General features: G+C 35.5%; 1 protein-coding gene across 6 annotated transcripts in view; it reads left to right on the top strand.

Annotated features, from left to right (window-relative positions):
* PPFIA2 (PTPRF interacting protein alpha 2) overlaps positions 1 to 20,818 on the top strand; it is a 347,812-nt gene that overhangs the window by 221,122 nt on the left and 105,872 nt on the right. For all 6 annotated transcript variants that reach the window (XM_064450229.1, XM_064450234.1, XM_064450219.1 and 3 more), the window contains 2 exons: positions 1,892 to 2,056; positions 12,477 to 12,551. In XM_064450229.1, coding sequence (XP_064306299.1) covers positions 1,892 to 2,056; positions 12,477 to 12,551 — 240 coding nt within the window. The remainder of the gene's footprint in view (positions 1 to 1,891; positions 2,057 to 12,476; positions 12,552 to 20,818) is intronic.

Below are 20,818 nucleotides of genomic sequence, written 5' to 3'. Positions count from 1 at the left end.
TACCACAGGCCTGTACCAAGTTCCTGATGCCTCTATGATGAAGAGGCCTCTTCAAACTTGACTGTTATTTTGGTCTGCCTCAAATAATTAAAAGTCCACCTGTATCTGCTGTCAGCCTTATAGGGACAGGATGACAAAGTTCATGAATTTCTTGCTCATTTGCTTTTAATAAATACAGGCCATCACTTGAATTCAGAAACAGTAGAAATACCCTCCTTTCTTGAGCTGTGTGGAGACATTGCAACTCTTAATGTATTAAGGTGCTTTGCATAATGTTCATTATTTTTTGTGAATAATACAGTTATTATAACATAATAACCAGGTGCAAATCCAGATACAAGAATCATAGAACCATACAATGTCCTGAGTTGGAAGGTCACCACCACCCTCTGGGTGAAGAACCTATCCCTAATACCCAACCTAAACCTCCCCTGGCCCATCTTCCTGCCATTCCCTCGGGTCCTAGCATTGGTCACCAGAGAGAAGAGACAAGCACCTGCCCCCCCCCTCCCCTTGTGAAGAAGCTGTAGACCACAATGAGGTCTTCCCTCAGTCTCCTCTTCTCCAGGCTGAACAAACCAAGTGACTTTAGCTGCTCCTCGTATGGTTTCTCCTCTAAACCCTTCACCAACTTCGTGGCCCTCCTCTGGAGACTCTCTAGTAGCTTTGTACCCTTAACTTACTGTGGTGCCCAGAACTGCACCCAGCACTCGAGGTGAGGCTGCACCGGCACAGAGCAGAGCAGGACAATCCCCTCCTATTAAATCCTAATCATTCCTCACTTAATACCAATGTATTACAACTATAATGTGATTACACCCTGGTTTTGCTCTTCTATGTCTATTAAATCATGTAACAATAAAGGTCATTATGTGACTGAGAATAACTATAGATTGCAGATAAAAATATATCTTTAGTAATAGTAGCTATATTAAGAACAACATCAAAGGAGAAATAATAAACAATTATCCATGTAACTTTCAAATTTCCAGTTCAATGACTTAGATATAATTGTAGATTGTAATTATAAGACATTTGACATCATTGAGATTCATGAATTTAGCTGCCCTGCTTTTACCTTACAGCTAACCACTTCTCTTTTATGTTCAGACAACAAGAACAGCAATGATAGCCCTATAAAAGCATAGATAAATGGGGAATTTTCTGCACAACATCAATGTATCATTTAAATTTTTCATTTAACCTCAGAGTAATAATGAAAAATAATTGTCATTTGTTCTTACAATAGGTTATTTACAGGTTATTTTACAGATATTTACAATAGCTTGGAATTTCTCTTTATGGACCTTTTTGTCTTCCGTAATGTTTGCAATACAGCAGAGACAAAGAACATTTTAAAGCACTTGCTAGTGACAAAAGCCATTAGCTGTTGCATTTAGAATGAATAGTCTTAAAAATTTAATGAAATACACTGTTCACTTTTACTGGCTACTGCATATTTTAGTAGTGTGAAACTGAAAATGATGTAATAAAAATATAGTACAGTTAGGGTGAATTGCTTATAAACTTCTTTAGTATTTTTGCATGATGCTTTAGACTGGCTTTAGTTGTTATTTGGTTGTTAATGCTTATTAATTACTATCACATAAATATTGCAAATATGTACTTAATATAGTTAAATAGTGGCCCTGTGCTGAATGATTTGTTGCTTTTCATAGCAGAGTTTCAAATGATATGATGAGTAGATTTCCTATTTTTCTATTTATTCCATCTGATTCAGAATCATGAAATGTTGTCAATAATTCCAGCAGTCTCTCCAACAATGAGGTTGCCAAGAAAATTGCCATTTGGTACCATGCACTTTGTAGTTAGAATTTCTATGGCATTTAAGTGCACAAAAATTAATAACATTTTCTATCAAATCCAACAGCTGTTACTGGAGCATTTGGAGTGCCTTGTCTCAAGACACGAAAGATCACTGAGGATGACAGTGGTGAAACGGCAAGCACAGTCTCCCTCAGGAGTTTCCAGTGAAGTTGAGGTCCTTAAAGCTCTGAAATCTCTGTTTGAGCACCACAAGGCTTTGGATGAAAAGGTACAGTATGGAAAAAAGCTTACTAAATACACTCTTTAACTTATGTTGCAATAGAGTGACAGTATTGTTTATTTACTTCTTGGAATATGTCCTGTACTTACAGTATTTGCATGTGTCCAGAGAAATCCATAAGAATATATGACCAATAGCTGTAATGTGCTTTGGGTCACTTTAGCTATCTTTTGTAGACAAGAGTACTGACTTTTCAAAATAAGCAAATCTCACCCCTACCAGACATGGTTCTCCTATTTAGCACTAAATAAAGATGACACCATGGAATTTATCTGTACAATATGTTTTTAACTAATTGCTGACAAAATGTAGGTATCTGAAATTTTAAAAACACACAGAGTAAAAAAGGCAGAATGAGATGTTTCTGACGACGTAACAGAAGTTTCTAACTACATAACAGAATTTACCTCTTAAAAATTCTTGGAAGGAAAACCTAATGTTCAGATGTGTTTTAAGCATTTGCTACATAAACCCAGGGTTCCCTCTACAAGTAGAGTAACCTAAAATAATTAGTAGATAGTTCGTTATCAGAAGTAATGAAGGGCTTGCAGAATCAAGATTAAAAATGCTGATGATAACTGCATCTAGTCATGCTAATTAAGAGGGTGTTTCCAGTGGATTTCCCATGTGTCCTATGCTGGAAAGACTCTTGTGTAAATCAGAGTTTGAACAACTATGAGGTATCACCTCAAGCATTTCTTACATGGATTCAGAAATCTAGTTCATGTCTAGAAACAATATGCTCAGAAGATTATGTATCTGAATTAGTGAGTGCCTCAAAACTACACATGCAGGGAGCACATGAGAACCATTGCTCACAAGCAAAGAGCCTAGGTCTTTGTGGGGACTGACTTGGCTGATTTGCTCAGGCTCGTCGCTGCGGCTGAGTTGCTTCTCTCTTTGAGATGGTTGGGTAAATGGGAGATATTGTGCAGCACAGCATCTGAAACTGTTGACTGCACAGTTGAGCTGTGTTGTGTAGAACCAGTTCAATGGTCTCACAGTAACAAATTTAACTTTTTTTTTTTTCATAAATATGCTCAGAAAGTTCACTATATTTAAGGAATTATTAGGAAAAGAATCATCTTTTTGAAAAAGGTAGCCGTAGTTATATGCTAATATTTATTTTTTGTTGGTAATAAAGGTGTGAAACGCTGTGGGTTATGAGTCATAGTGGGTTAACTAACAGGTTCAAAGTTAAATGACTTTAAGGAACTTATGCCAAATCAAAACTTATTTTGTGTTTAGGTGTATATCTTTGGTTATAAGTTCTATTCAGTTACATATCGTGAAAGTGTATTTAAAGAAAATCTGGAAAAGGGAATATAATGACATCTAGCCGCTGTAAGCAGTTAATTGTAATAAGCTTTTGGATGTCATTAAGAGTTACGAAATCCTGTATTAAAAATATCTTCTGAGAGTTGATAGGGTTTATAGTCTCAGCTTTGATCTTTTATCCAACATTTTAAACATTGATAGAACTGTAAGGAGAGTAGGGAGCTCTCCTGCTTTTATACTTTTTGACACTGTGTTGAATAAATATGAGAAATAATAAGAACTAAACTTTAAATAGATTCTGATTATTCAGCAGTTACGTACTTCTTACACATTTTCTTTTGTGAACATTTTAGTGTTTAGGTACTATGCATTTTATTTGAAATTGCATTTTGAAAATTATTCTACAGATTAGATTGAAGCTAAATATAACATTTTGACCTATATTCTTGATTTTTTTTTAATGTAATAGGTTAAAATCAGTATTCAGTTAATTTAAAAATTTTGGAGTGACACAGGTATCTTATGTATATAATGGTGGTAAAGATAATTATCAGTGTAGAAAAATCAGCCATCTGCAATCATATTAACAGGAAATATGTTGCAAGTTTTAAAGTGACTGGCCAAAATTACTTTTCCCTATGTGCTATTCATCTAAGTGCTGAACCTTTTTTATTTTGATATGATAAATCATATTTTAATTTTAAAACATTCCAAGATCAATCAAGGAAACGGTTTAGTAAATGATTTAAAAATAATTTGTTATAAACCTAGCACATATTATTTTCAGGTAAAAATCCTGTATAAAATTAGGTGTTTATGTTATAGTAGCTCTCCTTAGAGGGATTGGATCAAAGACTTCGTATATATCATCCAGATACCTGACAATATAATACTATCACATTATACCACACACTGTCAGCATTTTTGGGATTTTTATTCAAAAATCAAGGAAGTAAAAAAGATCTCATATATCCAAATGTGTTTAAAAACCTTTATGGCATGTGAGTCATCTATTCCACACTTCCTTTGACAGAAAAATTATATGTTAGTATGTTAGATTTGTTCCAGACCTTTCAGAAATAAGCTATTAATCCACCTATGAAAATTCATTTAAGCTATTCAGAGATTAGTAGAATAATGTAGGCTGGACCTACTAAAGAACATCTGGCCCAACCTTCTGCTCAAAGCAAGGCCAAATATTTTAGGTTGCTTAGGGTCCTATCTAATCAACTTCTGAATATCTCCAGGGAGAAAATCTATTTTGGTGTTTCACTACCCTCATGGTAATATTTTTCCATAATACCTAGCTGGTGTTTCTGTTGTTGAGTCTTGCACCTGCTGCCTTTTGTCCTGTCACTCTGCATCTCCAAGAAGCAGCTGGCTTTGTTTTCTCCACATCTTCTGGTTAGCTAGTTGTAGACAGCAATAAGGTCTCTCATGAACCTTCCCTTCTAAGTTTGACCAGACCCAGCTCTCCCAGCCTCTTCTTTTATGCCATGTGCTCCAGCCCATGACCAACTCTGTGGGCCTTCACTGAAGTCTGTCAGTATCTTTCTTGTACCAGGGAGCCCAAAACCAGGTACAGTCTCAAAAGTCTGGAGGGGAATAATAATTTCCCTCAGCCTGCTGACTGAACTGTGTGTCTGGCCTTATTCACCCCTAGGTCTTTTCTGCAAAACTGCTTTCTTTTCCCCAAGCCTGTCCTGTTGCCTGGGGTTATTCCATTCATAGTAATAGGATGCCAGTTGGACTCTGTGTCACTGATCACAAACTCTGAGCCTTGCAGTCCAGCCAATTTTCTATGCACTGTATAATCCACTTGTCCAATTCATATCTGACCCTTTTCTCTATGGGTAAACAGATCTTGCAGAAATCCTTGGTAAAAAGAAAGTAAAACACACTCACCATTCTACCCTCATGCACAGAGCCAGTCATTTCATCATGCAAGGCAATAATGTTGGCCAGATTTCATTTGCCTTTGACAAAGTCATACTGGCTCTTCCCAATCACTAACTTGTTCTTTATGTGCCTGGAAATGGCTTCCAGGAAGATTTGCTCCATAACCTTCCCAACACTGGCCAGATTTTACTTCCCTGGATCTTTCCAGGACAATTCCTGCCTTTTATAATGGTGGGCATAACATTTGTGAGCTTCCCACTCATCAGGAATCCCCTTGACTGCCATTACCTTTCAAAAATGAAAAAGGCCTCACTGTGATGAGTTAATCAAGTCTCTCAGCACCCTTGGATGCAGCCAATCTACTCCCTTTGACTTATGTATATCTTGTCCTCTTATGTTGTGCGTTATGCTTCACTCCCACAGAGTCTGCTGCTATGCTCAGGGAGGTCTGAAGGCAGAACTTTGCAGTAAATACTGAGGCAGAAAAACCATGATATACTGATGTCACAGGAAATAAACACTGCCCTTTTAGAAAATGCACGCGAAAAAGAACTAGGTCAATGGATAAAGAGTAATGAAAACTGTCAGAAGTGCGTTGAAAATGTACTTGCAAATGAATAATGGAAACTTTAATTATTTTCTTCACAAAAATGTTGATATTGAAACCAATAATTTAGCCATTACACCACTGAAAAAGCATAACACGGTATTTTTCATAACGATGTTTATCTTTTAAACTTACAGAAATCCCAAGAAAGTCTTTACATTCTTCCTAAATGCAGATTTTCTTTCATATTTTCACTTCCTACACTAAAACATCTCAAGGTGTTGAAACAAGCTCTGCCACAAAACTTGACTGGTCATGCAAGGATTGCTGTGTACATAGTACAAGAACTACAAAAACATCCTCATTACTATAGCAAAATCCAATGAAAAATAAAAACCGACTGGAAGATGTAAAATAAAACATATCAGTTCAGGGTTCATATTTCCAGGGAGGCCTGCTTATGTATAAGGAGAACCGGGCATGATACCTTATTTCAAAATGCCTATTGGCTTTTTATATATTATATGAGGTCTGGGCTTTGCCTTTACCTTTTGTTCAAAAGGTAGACCACCATAGAGGGTTCTAGCCCGTGACTGCATTATTAAGAGAAAGCATGACTGTCATTGACAGTTATTTCTGTGCCTGACAGCTCCTTCAGTATCTCTTCACTCTCTGTAAAATGAAAGCTTGCCACAAGCTTCTTGCCATAAAAGCTTGCCAGAGAGCCGGCCCTGTTTGGCTGAACCCAATAGGTACATCTTAGGAGTAGAAGGTAGTAAGACTATGCTGTTATTCTTACCCCATTTTTCCATATAAGATCCTAGCAGAGACAAACAACAGTCCTCACAGTCTGTTCTTGCATAGTTGCAGTGTAACCTGTGAGAATTTTCACTTTAGGGCATGGGGATAATGAAAGAGTTAATTTAGTTCATAAATATTTAATATTTCTCAAAGGAATATCATTGTGCCTTCTTGGGTAAGTGAGTTGTATCACAGCAAATGAAATTAATACTACACTAACTTATTATTACTTAGAAATTTAATTTGACAGAAGCTATACATATTTTCAAATATCTTGCAATATCTAATTACACTAAAATTTTTAGAAATATGAAAACACAGGACATGGGCGGTTCTGCTACCATTTCTAGATTTTTTTTCATGTTCAAAGTTAAATTCAGTGATTGTTTTTTTTCTAAGTGTAAGTTAGGTTATGTCCCACAAACAATGAGCATTGTTCAAAAAGGTTTTAAACACTAGAGGTTAGGACTAATTATAACTGGGACCAATTTGAAATTCTGACTTAATGTTCCTAATAGCCTTTGCTATTGCATAAGTGACTTGAAATTTGCAGCTGTATTCATAGGGAAGATAGTCTGTATGGAAACTTCTCATCAGTTAATCACCCCTGACCTTCTTAATGCTTCAGATCTCAGAGTTTTCTTACTGCTGCTAAGTAGCTGGTATTTTTTGTTTTATTTCATGCAATGAAAAGTTGTAGAAACAATGTAAGACAGCACTATGAAATATTTCGTGATATTATATATGAATATTAATGGATGGTGTATAATGCAGCAAATGAAGACAAGATTTACTAGACATCATTAAAGTTGAATAGAAAAGAGAAGCTCAGATTAAATTCATGGTTAGAATAGGCATCGAGTATAGAGTAGGTCAGGAAGTACATACTCCTTATCCGCAATTCAGAAAGAACAAAAACTAGAAAAATGGGTTATTTTATTTATGCCATTCTGTAGCTATAATTGGTGCCTCATATCTGTCTGAACACGTTTATTTTCCTGCAGATGTTTGTCCTGTTTTGCTTTAAACTTTGGGTTCAACATTTAAAATATGCATTTGGAAAGAAGAAACTGTTCGAAGCAACTTCTCCAAAGCCAATTTTTTTGTCAATTTTTTAAGAAAAGTGTCCAGTTGATCTTCACAGATAAAAGCAACTACCAGGTGTTATTGTCCTAGCTAAGATTCAAAAAACACTGTTTCTCTTAAGATTAATTCACAGCAGAAAAGTACACCTAATATTCTTGCAAATTAAAACCACCTATTCACGTCAACATTATCACTGTCTTTTTATTCATTAGCACGTAGCTAGGAGAGCTTTTATTCAATAGACCGCTCATGAAAAAAAAAAGTGATTCAATTCTAGCATGTGCAAGTGTTTTTAAAAGCTCTTTGTGGGCTGCAGCTCTGGAGAGAAAGAAGAAAGAATTTGACAGCAAGGAAAAAAAGTGGGAAGCAGTTGCTAGGAGACAGAGAAGGATGGGTGATATTTTGCACCGACAGCAGTGCTAACATGACATTGACTATATTACATTCCAAGATAATGTGGTTACATTTAAAAGCCGGAACACCCAATCACCCGGGCACATGTTGGATACACCCTCTAACATAGAAAAGGCAACTCACTTCTGCTGTGTCTGTGGCACTGTAATAGGAATCTGTCATTTAAAAATGCATATTATAGCATGTTCTGATAGATCAGGTGACATCTGATTAGTCCTACTTTGTGAAACGATATTTGGTAAAGCTTTATCTAGTGCCCAAGAAAATAGAAATATATTGAAGGACCATATGAAATTTAAGTAGTATGTTATTTCTGAAGTGATAAACACAGTCTCACTAAGGTAATGCTTACTTCTATGAGCTATATTTACTCAATTACTGTCTTTGACTTCCAGACTTTTGACTTTGATGTTCTTGCTCTGCTTCAAGTTTATTTTGAAATCAGTTGGAGACTGAGAAAGAAATTTAAATGAGGAATAAAGTCACAGTTTCTGGGCTATAAACCAGAGCAGATTTCTCCTTCAGATCAGGACGATGATGTAGCACTTTTCCTCTTTTTCACTGATAGAGTCAAAGATTTCCTTCAACTTTAATGGCTGCCATGCATGTGGTTAAGCATGAAGAATTAGTCGCAACATTTCCAATGTCACCATGGCAAATGTGAATCTGAATTAGTTGTTCACCAGTCAGATGAAAGGAAAAAAGAAGTCATCTGCACCAAGGCAGAGCTGCTTTCAGTTCCTTTAGCAAACCTTATATTCAGAGAACAAATAAGGGCCATCAGACTGCACTTTTGGGTAGGTTGTTATAAAAAAGGCAGCACATTAGCTGTGTACATAGAAGGGAGGGAAGGCGAGGCAAGGGAAGGCAAAGGAAAAAATTTCCAACTGTTGCGCTCTGTCACACTGATACTGTCCCATGTTGTTACTGACGATGGGAAAAGAATGAAAAAAAAAATTGGATATTAATATAATATCTTGATATTCAGAACAAAGACATTAATTCTCTACGTGTTTTTTCTGAAGTGCCATGTAAAAAATGTGTCTCCTAAATTTTCTTTGAAACAAATTCCTACTATTTCCAGGTAATGTTGTTTACAGGGTTTAAAATGTCCATAGATTCAGTTCTATAGTGCCACAGTTTATAAAGGTTAAGGAAAATTCTTCTGATTCCAGCTCCTTGTGGAGCTGTGACCTCCTCAGTGATGTGGCCTAGCTGGTTTGCAAATTCTAACACCATTCAAAGTGAATTCCAGTGTTAGACATATTTTTAAAACATGCTTTCTCATTTTTAAAACACTTTGGCTTGAATACATGGAGGTTTCAGGAAACTTATGAAAATTTAAAGGAAAATTACCAACTCCTTGCATTTCATTTCAGCTATTGACAACTACTGTCTTGTGAAATTTCTTTCAATGATCTTGTCCCTCAGCAATGCTTACATCCAAGAGAACTGAAGCCAGGAATATAACTTTCATTTTCTTCGCATTTTTTCAATCTAAGTTGAGCTTTCCATTAAGAAATTGTTGTCTGCCAGCTCCCACTGTATTTAGAGATTGAAATCAGGCCTCTTGAGAGAGGAATAGACCCCTCACTGGTAGGACATGGACTTTAATAGTGGAGAACTAGTAAAAGACAGAAATGGTGGTGGGAAGAGAAACAGCATACAGAAAGAGGGTTTTGGGATACACAGAGGAATTGGGAACCTCTGGGAAGGCAGAGAGCATGGTAGGAGCAGAGAGAGGAGAGAGATGTGAGTGCCAGATAGTGGACTCGTACTGCCTTGGGCTTTTTGTCCCTCTGGATAGGGAAACAGGTCATCAAGCAGCCCTCGGAAGTCAGTAGAACTGGTGAAATAATGCTGTTTTTCAAGCAGAATATGATATTAAAAATAGGAAAAAGGAAAGGCGAATGAAGTAAGAAGTACTTTTTCAGCTATTTAAACAATTAGTTTTTCAACTGTAGCCAGAATAATTGATGCATTATACATTTGATGTGAAGTATTTTTATGAAAAAATATAATTAGATGGAAATTATGAATAAATTAGAATTATGAAATATAATATTTCAAATTAATTGTACATATTTTAAGTGTGTTAGAATTGAATACTAAAGGATTTATATAAAATGACTGTGATGATAGCTTATGTACTACCATAAACCTGAAGCTTTATGAGCATGTTTTCCAGAAATTATGTAGCTCATTTTGGAAAGCAAGCTTTGTGATTAAAGGGTTTAACATACATCTTTGATGAAAAATAGAACAAAAATTTAATAAATAGCAAAATTTTTTGGGTTCCATTGCATATTCTCACTGCATTCTGTTGTTCTGGTGTAAGAAAACAGTTGAAACAGTTGTGAAAATTTGTGGTAATTTTCACTCTTATCACTGCCACTCAGAGGTAGCTCAGTCACTGCCACTAGATGATGGCTAAAGTTTCATTTACATCAGGTGAGGAACAGGCAGAGTCAGTTGTTGCTGCTCAGCTGTTGGTTATATAGTCATACTCTACAGAAAATGTCCATTTAAGGTACAATATGCCTCTTTGGAACCATTAACAGTTTATTTTTTTAGTCTTATAGTGCTGAAGGAATAAAGGGAAATTAATAAATCAGAAATTGGACTATAAAATTGATGATTGTTTCTAGTCTTGGGGATTTCTTACACCTTAAAACTCTTCAACTTGCTTTTGCTCCTTTGAGCACCTCTCACTCATGATTTCTGTTCTGTTAAGCTAGCAACATTGTTTATTGTATAGTAAAACTATAGTTACCGAGAGTATTCAGAGAATTTCTGTGAATACATAAAATACACTTTCAAATTTTTTTTCTTTTAGTAGAGCTGAAGTATGTAAAGAGGACCAAAACCTCACAGTACTGCATTAGCAACTAGATTTGCATTTGTTAGAAAAGCTGAATAGTTTTACTTTTTAATTGTTCATTTCCTGAATATGTATTTGATCTTTAGATTTACTTAGTTTTAAGGTTTAATTGATGCAAAAATAGTGTACATGCTATGTTATAGTTTTGCTAATAAGTCATTTTCATCTATAACATCTAAGCCAATCTTGGGATGTACTGAGTCTATTTGTAAAATTTCACTTCTGTCAGTAGTGTTGGAAAACAAAGTATGTAAGGGAGGGTAATATTTATTAGACTAGGAGGTATCACTGGAAAAAGTATGAAGCATTAAGGCATACACATCCTTTTCAGGAGCCTCCTGTATTTGTCAAGGGTCTGAAAACAATTGTACGTACATGAAAATGTACAATGTTTCACTGTACATTAAAGACTGATTTTTGTTTTGCTCTGTTTTCCAGCTACATCTGTTGGTCTAATAGAGTATGCTAACTTTCCCTGCAAACATTGCTAATAGCCTTAAACATCCATTGTTTATCAGCTGGAACAGCATTACCTCAGCATAGCTGAAATGGGGATAGAACTATATCCTGAGTGTTGGCTGATTAGCCAGGTTGTAAAGTCATTTAATGTGACATGCCTAATGAAGTTGTGTACATTAGGAGAGGAGCTGCCATAGGATCCCTTCATAGTCAGAAGAGAGTCACCTACACACAGCACTGAAGATCACTTTAAGTCTGATTTGCTTTTGATCATATTGGGACACTGGCACCTGCATGGCTAGCTTAGGTTGTCTATCGCTACATGAACAGATGCCGAGCCAGGGCACTCAAACAACAGTAAATACGTCTTCAGAGATAATAAATTATTATTGTTTAATATTAATAATTAACATTGAATAGTAAATATAACAGTAATAATAGTAATAATTTAGTAGATCATAAAAATCCTTAGAACAGAATAGGCCATCTATGAAACTGGTACAAACACAGCAGTCTTCTCTGCTTATGAGAATGTGTCTTGTTTATGACTTTTTGCAAAACCCAAACAAATTGCATGATGATATAAAAAATCTTTAGTATGTGTGGCTGAAGGCAATGCTGCAAGTTATTTTTTCAATGAATTTGTTGCATTCACTTAATATGAACAGATTAGTTGTCTTCCATGGAGTGGACTTAAAACATTTGCAGATGGTTTTTTCCTTACCCTTGGTAAAAGATGCTTGTGAAAAACGTTTTCTTTTTATGCCTAATGTGGTTTTAGAATATTTGCATTTGCTGTGTATTCCATAAAATAGTAGGCAAACTGTGGAAAAGCAGTATGGCATTTGAAGTTGGACACCTATTTTTGTGTCTTCCAATAGTTAGGTTTAAATGTTTAGTACACAGTATGTCTCAAGAAAGGATGCAACACACATGCCTGCAAACCGACTGGCAAGGCATACAGTAGTGCATATGGCAGATTATATAATCTTTAAAGACTGATAGAAATTACGTTACTGCACATATTTTGATTTTTCTTCTAGGTAAGGGAACGACTGAGGGTTTCTTTAGAAAGAGTCTCTGCACTGGAAGAAGAACTAGCTGCTGCTAACCAGGAGGTAACATAAAACACTTTCTCCCCTTTTGAGGTTCAGTTTCTTTAATACTCTGTCCCATGTGTTCCCTGTCATTTTCTTAAAACTGTCAGAAAAAAAAAAAGATAAATTACATTAATTACATTCTGAGTAAGCTGCTCAGTGAAGCGTGTTTAAAGCGGTTGTAACACTAATACAACCTTCTGTTTACTGATACATTCCCTTCTTCTATTTCCTTGTGAGCAAACCAAAATCCAAGAGCTAGTGACAGATTCCCAGATTTCTTATTGGACATGAAAAAAGAGTGAACCGATGAATATGCCAGATACTAGTTAATAACCTGAATTTCCATTTAATAACCTGAATTTCCATTTTTTTCCAAAATTAAGTAACACACACACACATACACACACACTATGTAAATATGAACATTGTTGGAGGAATGATTATGGATGACCTTGAAATTTAGGTTTCTCTCTTCCCTTTTAATTGCAGTGTATCATGGTGAACTGTGGTGCCATGTTACTATTGTGAACTTGAACACAAAATTTTTTTCCTGTGTGGCAGTTTGCAGACTGTTCTCCTTCCTTTGAAAGGGTGAACAGCAACACGTAATTGTGTTGCACACACAACTGTACACACATATAGAAAGGAATTTTGCACCCCAGAGAGACAACCCCGAGGCCAGAAAATATAAATAATGGGGTCTGCTGGTGACTTTACCATCCCCATCCCCATCTCAATCTTGACCTGATGTGTGCTTCTCACACTGCTAAAAGTAAGTCAGACAACCAATAGAATTGGATTAAAGCTATTTTTGGTTATGTCCATTTACTGGTGTCATTTTACTCAGCCTTGAGGCAGAAACTGAAAACAGCCACATACAAACTTATAGTACTACCAAATAATTCTGGAAAAATGGAATAATGTGATAATGGAAAAATGGATGATGTAAAATAGAGACTCCTAAAGTAATCTTTTTGCAATATTAAGCTAGAAGAAGTTACTTTCTTAAAGTAACTTCTTAAAAGTAGGATCTGCAATTAAGATATTAGTCCTTCCGTTTTATAAACTATGAACTAGATATTTTGAATCATCCCTTTCTTCTCCGAAGTGACCGCACTTTATCTTCTCTGAAGTAACTGCACTTCATCTGTGCAAAAATAAGACCTCACTTTTATTCTTCCATTTCATAATGTCAAGAATACTTGCGTTCAAATTATTTAGTTACACTATGTTGTGGAATCTGTTATTTGCATAGTGTCAAACAGAAAGCTGTCCTTTTGGTCAGTGAAACCACACGAGATGCATCCCACTCCTCTAATCCCTCCAATTCATGATCCAATTAAATCCAAGTTCACTTCACTGGGCATGGGACCAGGTCTTTAGGCACCACCTTGTTATTTGGAGTTTTAAAAAAATTAATGAAACTTGTATTGACAGTAAGGAGTAAATCATGCTCAGAGACATTAAATTGAAATAGGACTTTCATAGCCTTTCTTCCATGAATCCTTAGAAATATTGTACAAACTTGGTGTCTATGTGATAGTAAAAACATTTAAAAGGACATTTAGTCAACCAAGCGTAACATGACCATTAATACAGTTTCTATGCTGTTAATCCTGTTTCCTGTGAGGAATTGTTAAAGCTGAAAAATGGACAATCAATTAAATAATAATGAGAAAAGAGCTAGAAGGGAAGAGATGTGGAAGAGAACGAGTGGATTATTTTCAATCAGGTAACACATTTGAAGAGAAGTTCAGATAATGTTCACACAATTAACTATTTAAATCAGACAAAATTAATTAAACAACTGCAATATATAAGCCTATTTTTATAGTAGATTCCACAGTGAATGCACAGGCAATAAAGGGCTTTAAAAATGTGTTGTACTATATATGAAAATAAATGGGCCAAGTTCCCAAGGGAATTAAATATATGTTTTTCAGTAATTTCTGTATTCCTGTCACTCAGTGTCTGTTCTCCCAAATGAATTAATATTTTCTTTCATAACCATTTTCTCATACTGACTGTAAGAGTGTACTACATATTCAGGACTATATCTAAACGTAACATGATGACAGTAAATTGGTCCCCTGATTAAATGCATATATGATTAGGTATATAAGAAGTGTCAGATTCAGGGGTAAAAAATAGTAGAAATGTTTATGTTAAGGTAGCACCTTTCTGAAAGCTTATGGCTGTGGCTCTGACACAGAGCAACAATAAGAAACTGCAGACACTCATGAGTATTATTGGAAATTTCCTTATGTAAAACAGAAAAATTTGAGAGAGAGAAATTATGGCTTTCCATCATTAGATTATAAATAAGCTCTCATTTAACAGTCTTTGTAGCATATTACATACATACCAAGGGGTGTGAAGACATCTGGAACTCTGGCAAAGCTGATTTTGGCTCTAGTTGCCAACACCATCTCTCAAAGCACTTTTATTTGATAAGGAATAATAACACACATTGACTTTATACTGTAGGGGCAATTGAGATGGACAGTTGGACCTGTTGGGGGAACTTAGCTGGTGTAGCTAATATTTATATGTAATCATACAAGAGTAATAGAGAAGGGCTTTGGTCTGCAGTTCCAGTAGTGACTCTTGATATGGCATAAGTCAGTCTTTGGTTCCGCTGAACTCAGAGACAAGAATGTCTGCCAAATGGTTCATTGCTGTTTTGATTCTGTGAAGGCAATAGTTTCTATGAAAAAGTGAATATGTAGTTTGTCTCCTTTTCACATAAATGCTTCACAGAAATTGTTCTGATTTTATGTAATATTTTAAATATGCTAGCAATTTGTAATATTTTTAAAAGTCAGTTCTCTATAAATTACAATATTAAATATGCATCAAATTATCAAAGGAATCCTTATGTTTACTACAGGTTTAACAACAACATTATAGGGGTAGAATTAAGCATATCAGTTACGTTAACTATTCTTCTGAATGTGAAGTCTTGGTTTTAAATTGTGTCAAGCTGGAGGATACTTACAGGGTACATCAGCTCGTTATGAAAACACGTTTACAAACAATGAACATCATACTGTATCTTACAGAACTCGGGATTCAGCTCAGAATTAGGACTCTTGAAAGTGGGTACCTATATGTGAACCAGATGTCTGAAATTCAGCTGTAGCCTGTGGAGAGCTCTAGTAAATCCAGTCTGCCAGCTAACCTGGCCGTTAATCTGCCAGGGCTGCCAGATACAACACAACATTGACGGGAGAGCTGCGTCTGTCTGGACAGACAGATGTGGGGGAGGATTAACCCTGGTCACTACAGTGACATGAAATGCCTATGTTAGGCAACTGACTCTCACAGCAAGCTCATATAGCTGATGTAGGTAGACACCTGATGCATAGGCAGCAATATTTAGCTGTCTTACTCCTTACAATCAGCAGAAGCTCTCTGAATCAGCCACTGGGCTTCTAGATATGGGGGAGATACAAAATGGGCCAATATTATACTTAAAGAGCAGATTGAAAATTCTTTATATATATATATATTTTCCTGCGGGAAAAAATTTATTTTACTATATTTTATATTGCTGCAATGGATTAGTGTCAAGAGAAGGGACTTTCAAACATAGCCACGATCTGGATTGCTGTTAGAGAGTTTTCATGCAGACTGGGGCAAATTAACTGTCTACAGTAATTAAATTCCATAGTCATCCTTATAATATTTGCTTTTTATCACCAGATATCACACAACGTACCGAAAATTATCACACTTTTTTATTTCATGCTTACACTAGAAGCCATTATTTGTTCACAACTGGTAGATGTTGTCCTAGTCATTGTGTCTGTTGTAGCTAAGATGAATAGTAGATATTGTTAACAATTTTCTGAAAAATTTACCTCCTATTTTTAGTTTAAATTAGTGTAAAATGTAGCTACATTTGATTAGCCCTCAGGTGCTTTTAAAATGATGCTGTTTTTCATCTGGTTCCACATAACCCATGGTCTCTCCTAATAGTTTTGTCGCTGAAGGTTATAATTTGTAGGTAGCAGTTAAACAAGCTGCAGGAGGTACATCCAATACCAAAGCTCAGTGGTACAATTGTTTTCTGTCTATGAACATTTTGAAGGCAAATGCGATGCTTTTCAGTGAGTATATGAACATTTTCAAATTCCAACAAGGTTCTGCTAGCCAGCTTCCTTTTTACACACTAATTGGAGAAGAATGAGTCTCATTCGCAAGAGAAGTGGGATGCAAATTTTCCTTCCTGGTTTTGTCATTTATGATCCTCATAGAAATTAACTTTAATATTGATATTACTGACAAGATAACCACTTTTGTTCCACAGCTTTTGAGATCTTCTTACTAGTGTTATGTGAGTCTTTGTTACAAGTATGCTAAACTACAGCATGTGCAAACAACACATTAAGATATTTTATTACCACCATATATCACCAAGAACTCAAGCTCTACTGGCTTCCACAGGGCAAGGACACATAGATTTTGGACCTGTGGTACCATGGCTCATAGTGATGGTTTTAAACCTGTTCCTGCTACAGTGTGCAGTGTTAAATGATTTGCGATTTATGATTCTTTATATTCTGTACCAGAAACGCCAGAAAATGTAGCCACTTATTCACCAAAGAAATTTCAAATACCATCTTAAGCCTGACTTCTGCTATGCTGGGCAAGTCAAGAAACCAGTGAAGAATGCAGATGCTTTTAACAGTTGAGCACAGTTTTGACTCTGACCATGAGGGATGCTGCAGACATGACTGAATTATCATTACTGCTAATGAAATATGCTGTAATATTTAATATATATGCATTTTAATGTAAAACCCCAGCTAACTATGGTGTGTTCTTTTTACCCATGGTTGCATGTGAAAACATTTCTATCCTTAGCTGTTTCAGGTCCTATTAGCTTAAGGCACTTTTTCTTACAGGAGTTCCTTGGTGGCCTTAGCCTTTGTATGTAATACAATGCAAAGTGGTTTTGGGAGTAGAAATGTTAAAGAAATAGTTTGCTGAGAAAAATAGCATATGCATTTCTTGAAAATATAATATGCACAGAATTTGATCAATCCAAAATTCAGAATTGATGGGTATCAAAACTCTGAATGAAATTGGGTGAAAGTCAGTGACTTCTTTCCTGAAGCGGGCCAGGCTAGATGGATTATACCTATAAACCCTACCAACTGGAGCCCACATTGGCGTTTCTCACTGTCTTCAGGTAACAAGACGCTGTCTTCATTAGTGAGCACATGAGAAAAATCTAAACCTGTTGGCTGAAAGACACTGCATAACTTTATTTTATTTTTTGCAGCATATAAAATGCTGCACACTATTCATAAGGACAGAAAATCACATGCCTGTGTTTTATTTGAGAATTAGGTAATCATCACAGTTAGAAGCTATATGCACTGTATGCCTGTGACTTTAAGTATAATTTTTTGTGAAAAATCTGAAACAACCTTCATCAACAACCTAATTTTACTGTATTTTCTCAGAATGGTGTAACTGAAAGTTGTTGCTTGGTTAACTCTCTCCTACATATTAATTTTTTTTCTAAGCTATAACTTCACATAGGTCAAACTCTGAAGAGACCTTCTTTGTGGTCTGAACTTTAATTTTAAATGTCTATGTAATTGTGCCAAATTATATCTTTTCTGCAAAGATGCACTTAATTGAAAATATCTTGGTTTGAAATGTAATCTTTATGTACTATATGTAATTGCTTTTCATTGTGCCTTTAACCTTAGCTATCTAGTTTAAATATTAACTGCAGAAAGTTACTGTTGCCCTTAAGTTTTAAATACAGTAATGAAGCAATGATTTATTTTTGTGGATGTTTCTCATACTCCATGTTCCACAGCATTACTTTCTGTCTACATATTTGAATCAGGATATATAGCATGTTAGCTGAAGAGGTTGAAAATTACTACAGCAGCACTACACCCTTCATTGCCTTATTTTTGATCTTACAAAGTCAAAGAGAAATAAGCACAAGAAATAATCAGTTAAATTGCTATAGATATTTATTTTTATGTCCTCAGCTAATTCTAATCTAAGTTCTCAGTGGAAAAAAAACACTAACATTTTTTGTGGATACTGAGGGCAGCAAAGCTTATCTTTCCATTGCCATCAAAAGCAATTCTCAATAAATTCAGGGCAGAATAGGTCTAAAATTCAATAAGTTTTTCAGGTAGTCACTTAAGAATGTTAATTTCTATTGACATATTTGAGACAACATCACTATTCCATGTGCAAAAGTGGTTCCTCAGTATAATTTCCCTAAATATCTGTCACAGAGAAAAGTTTTCCGAAGAGTTTTGAGTACTAAAATAAAATATTTTCCGCAGTGACAGCAGATAATGATTTTGCACTTATTTTAGTATTGCCACACAAAAATCTTCATTAAAAAAAAGCTTGTAGATTTAATTTCCCATTTTATAACTTTCCTTAGTCGCTTAGGCCTATTTATGCGTTGGCCACAGTGTAGTGTTGGCAACCCAGTAATCTATGTTAAATAGGCTTAGCAACTTTAGTATTCGTTGAAATGATTTTGCAGAGCAGAACTGTGTAGCTGCCCAAATAGCTTTGAGTATTTTCAAAAGAGATGCTGAAATGCTGTGTCCTCTTACCCCTCCATTTAGTATGTAGCCACCTGTAATAAATCCTAAAATACTGATAGCCTATTCAAATTTTGCATTGACTTTTCATCCAGTTTGAATGTCTCCTCTGTAGTCTTTAGAAGAAACTAATTTGTAAGAAAGACTGTGATTAACATAAAGGATGTGTAGTCTCTGCTCATCTGTTTTTGCGCATGTGTTGGAGGAAAAATGTAGCTGGAGGGAGAGGCTTTTTATTCCTTCACTTATCCAGTGTGTTTAATAGTTCTTCTAATAAAATCTTTGATGTCAGGTGCTTGGTAACTTGTATACATTACTCTGTTTTCAATACCGTGTCACAAAGACAATTGTTACTTTTAATTTTTATTTTCCAGATATTCTAAAATCTCAAGTATGGATGGATTAGGGTGCTTCAGGATGTTACTGCTGTTAAGGAAGGAGTGAGATACTCCCACTGAAATAATAGATTCAGGCTATTAAGCATCTCCATTGCAATTTTGATATTTTTCTTAGAACCTTGCATTGTGGCTAATCTCCTTCATTTTACTTACTTGTGAAATTTTTAATGGGATTTGTTATATAAAGATCTGTGACTAGAGCGAATCTCAGTGTCACAGATTTACGATCGAAGAGTAGAGTTTAGTTTTAATCTGATTATTCACAAACAACCTGAGACCTATTGCACCTCAGTTTTCTGCTATGGCACATCCCTATGTATCAATAAGCATACCTACATTACTCTTAAACAGCTATAAGCTACTAAATGCACTCTCTGTAGAAAAATAAAATCTAAGTTTTGTAAGATAATGCTTAAAGGAACATAGCAAAAGGTAAAAAAAGCTGTGTAAAACTGTGATTCGCTCATTGCTTTTCCTTTGCTGTTCCCCCAAACCTACTGTGCAGTGATGGAGCAAATGTTTAAATATACACTAAAAGAACAGACAGCTAGATGTTTGGAATATATTTTGCAAATCTCTTCAAATCTACTTCATTTTTTCGTCTGACAGAGACATTTAACTTAAAAACTTGGTCCCCCATGATTAGAAATACAGGTGGTTTAATGCTTTGGTTTTATCTCTGAATAAATAATGACTGGAGATTAAAAATTCCCAGTTTCCTCTAAACCTTACAGCACAAACTCTCCATAAAATTAGCATTTTCATCAAAATGAGCATAAACCTGATCCAGTATATTCTTTTTTCTTTTTGTGTGTGTTTTAAAAACTTTTCTAGGATGCTAATTTTAAAAACAAGTTAGGTACCATAATGCTATCAGAAAAATGTACGCTATCTGCCTTTTGTTCTGTAGTCTGGATACTGAATACTCTCTGGGAGACATAGGCATGTACTAAATTCATTACTGTGTAACAATTTAATGTGAACATTTCCTGCAAGAATCTGTGGAGATCCTCTTCCTAAGTTGTTGCTCTGACTACATCTTCATCTGCTCGATCTCCTGAGTTTCTCCTTACTCACTTTTTCTGAAAGCAGAGAGAGGCTTAGCTTTGCTTTTACAGTCTCACACCGACCTAAAAGTTCTCAGTGATGTCACCCATTTCCATCCTTGCCACATGAATTCTCCCACACTCCAGGCAGTTTCCCCTCTAGACCTTGTTTTCTTACCAGTTGCTTCGCATTAGAAGAGTTTTGAATAATGCTTCCTTATATCACTCCTGAACCATCATTACTG

The sequence above is a fragment of the Phalacrocorax carbo genome, chromosome 1 (genome assembly GCF_963921805.1).
Source record: "Phalacrocorax carbo chromosome 1, bPhaCar2.1, whole genome shotgun sequence".
NCBI lineage: Eukaryota > Metazoa > Chordata > Aves > Suliformes > Phalacrocoracidae > Phalacrocorax > Phalacrocorax carbo.
Note: the sequence above shows the minus strand (reverse complement) of the source record. Positions and strands in the feature narration are given on the sequence as shown.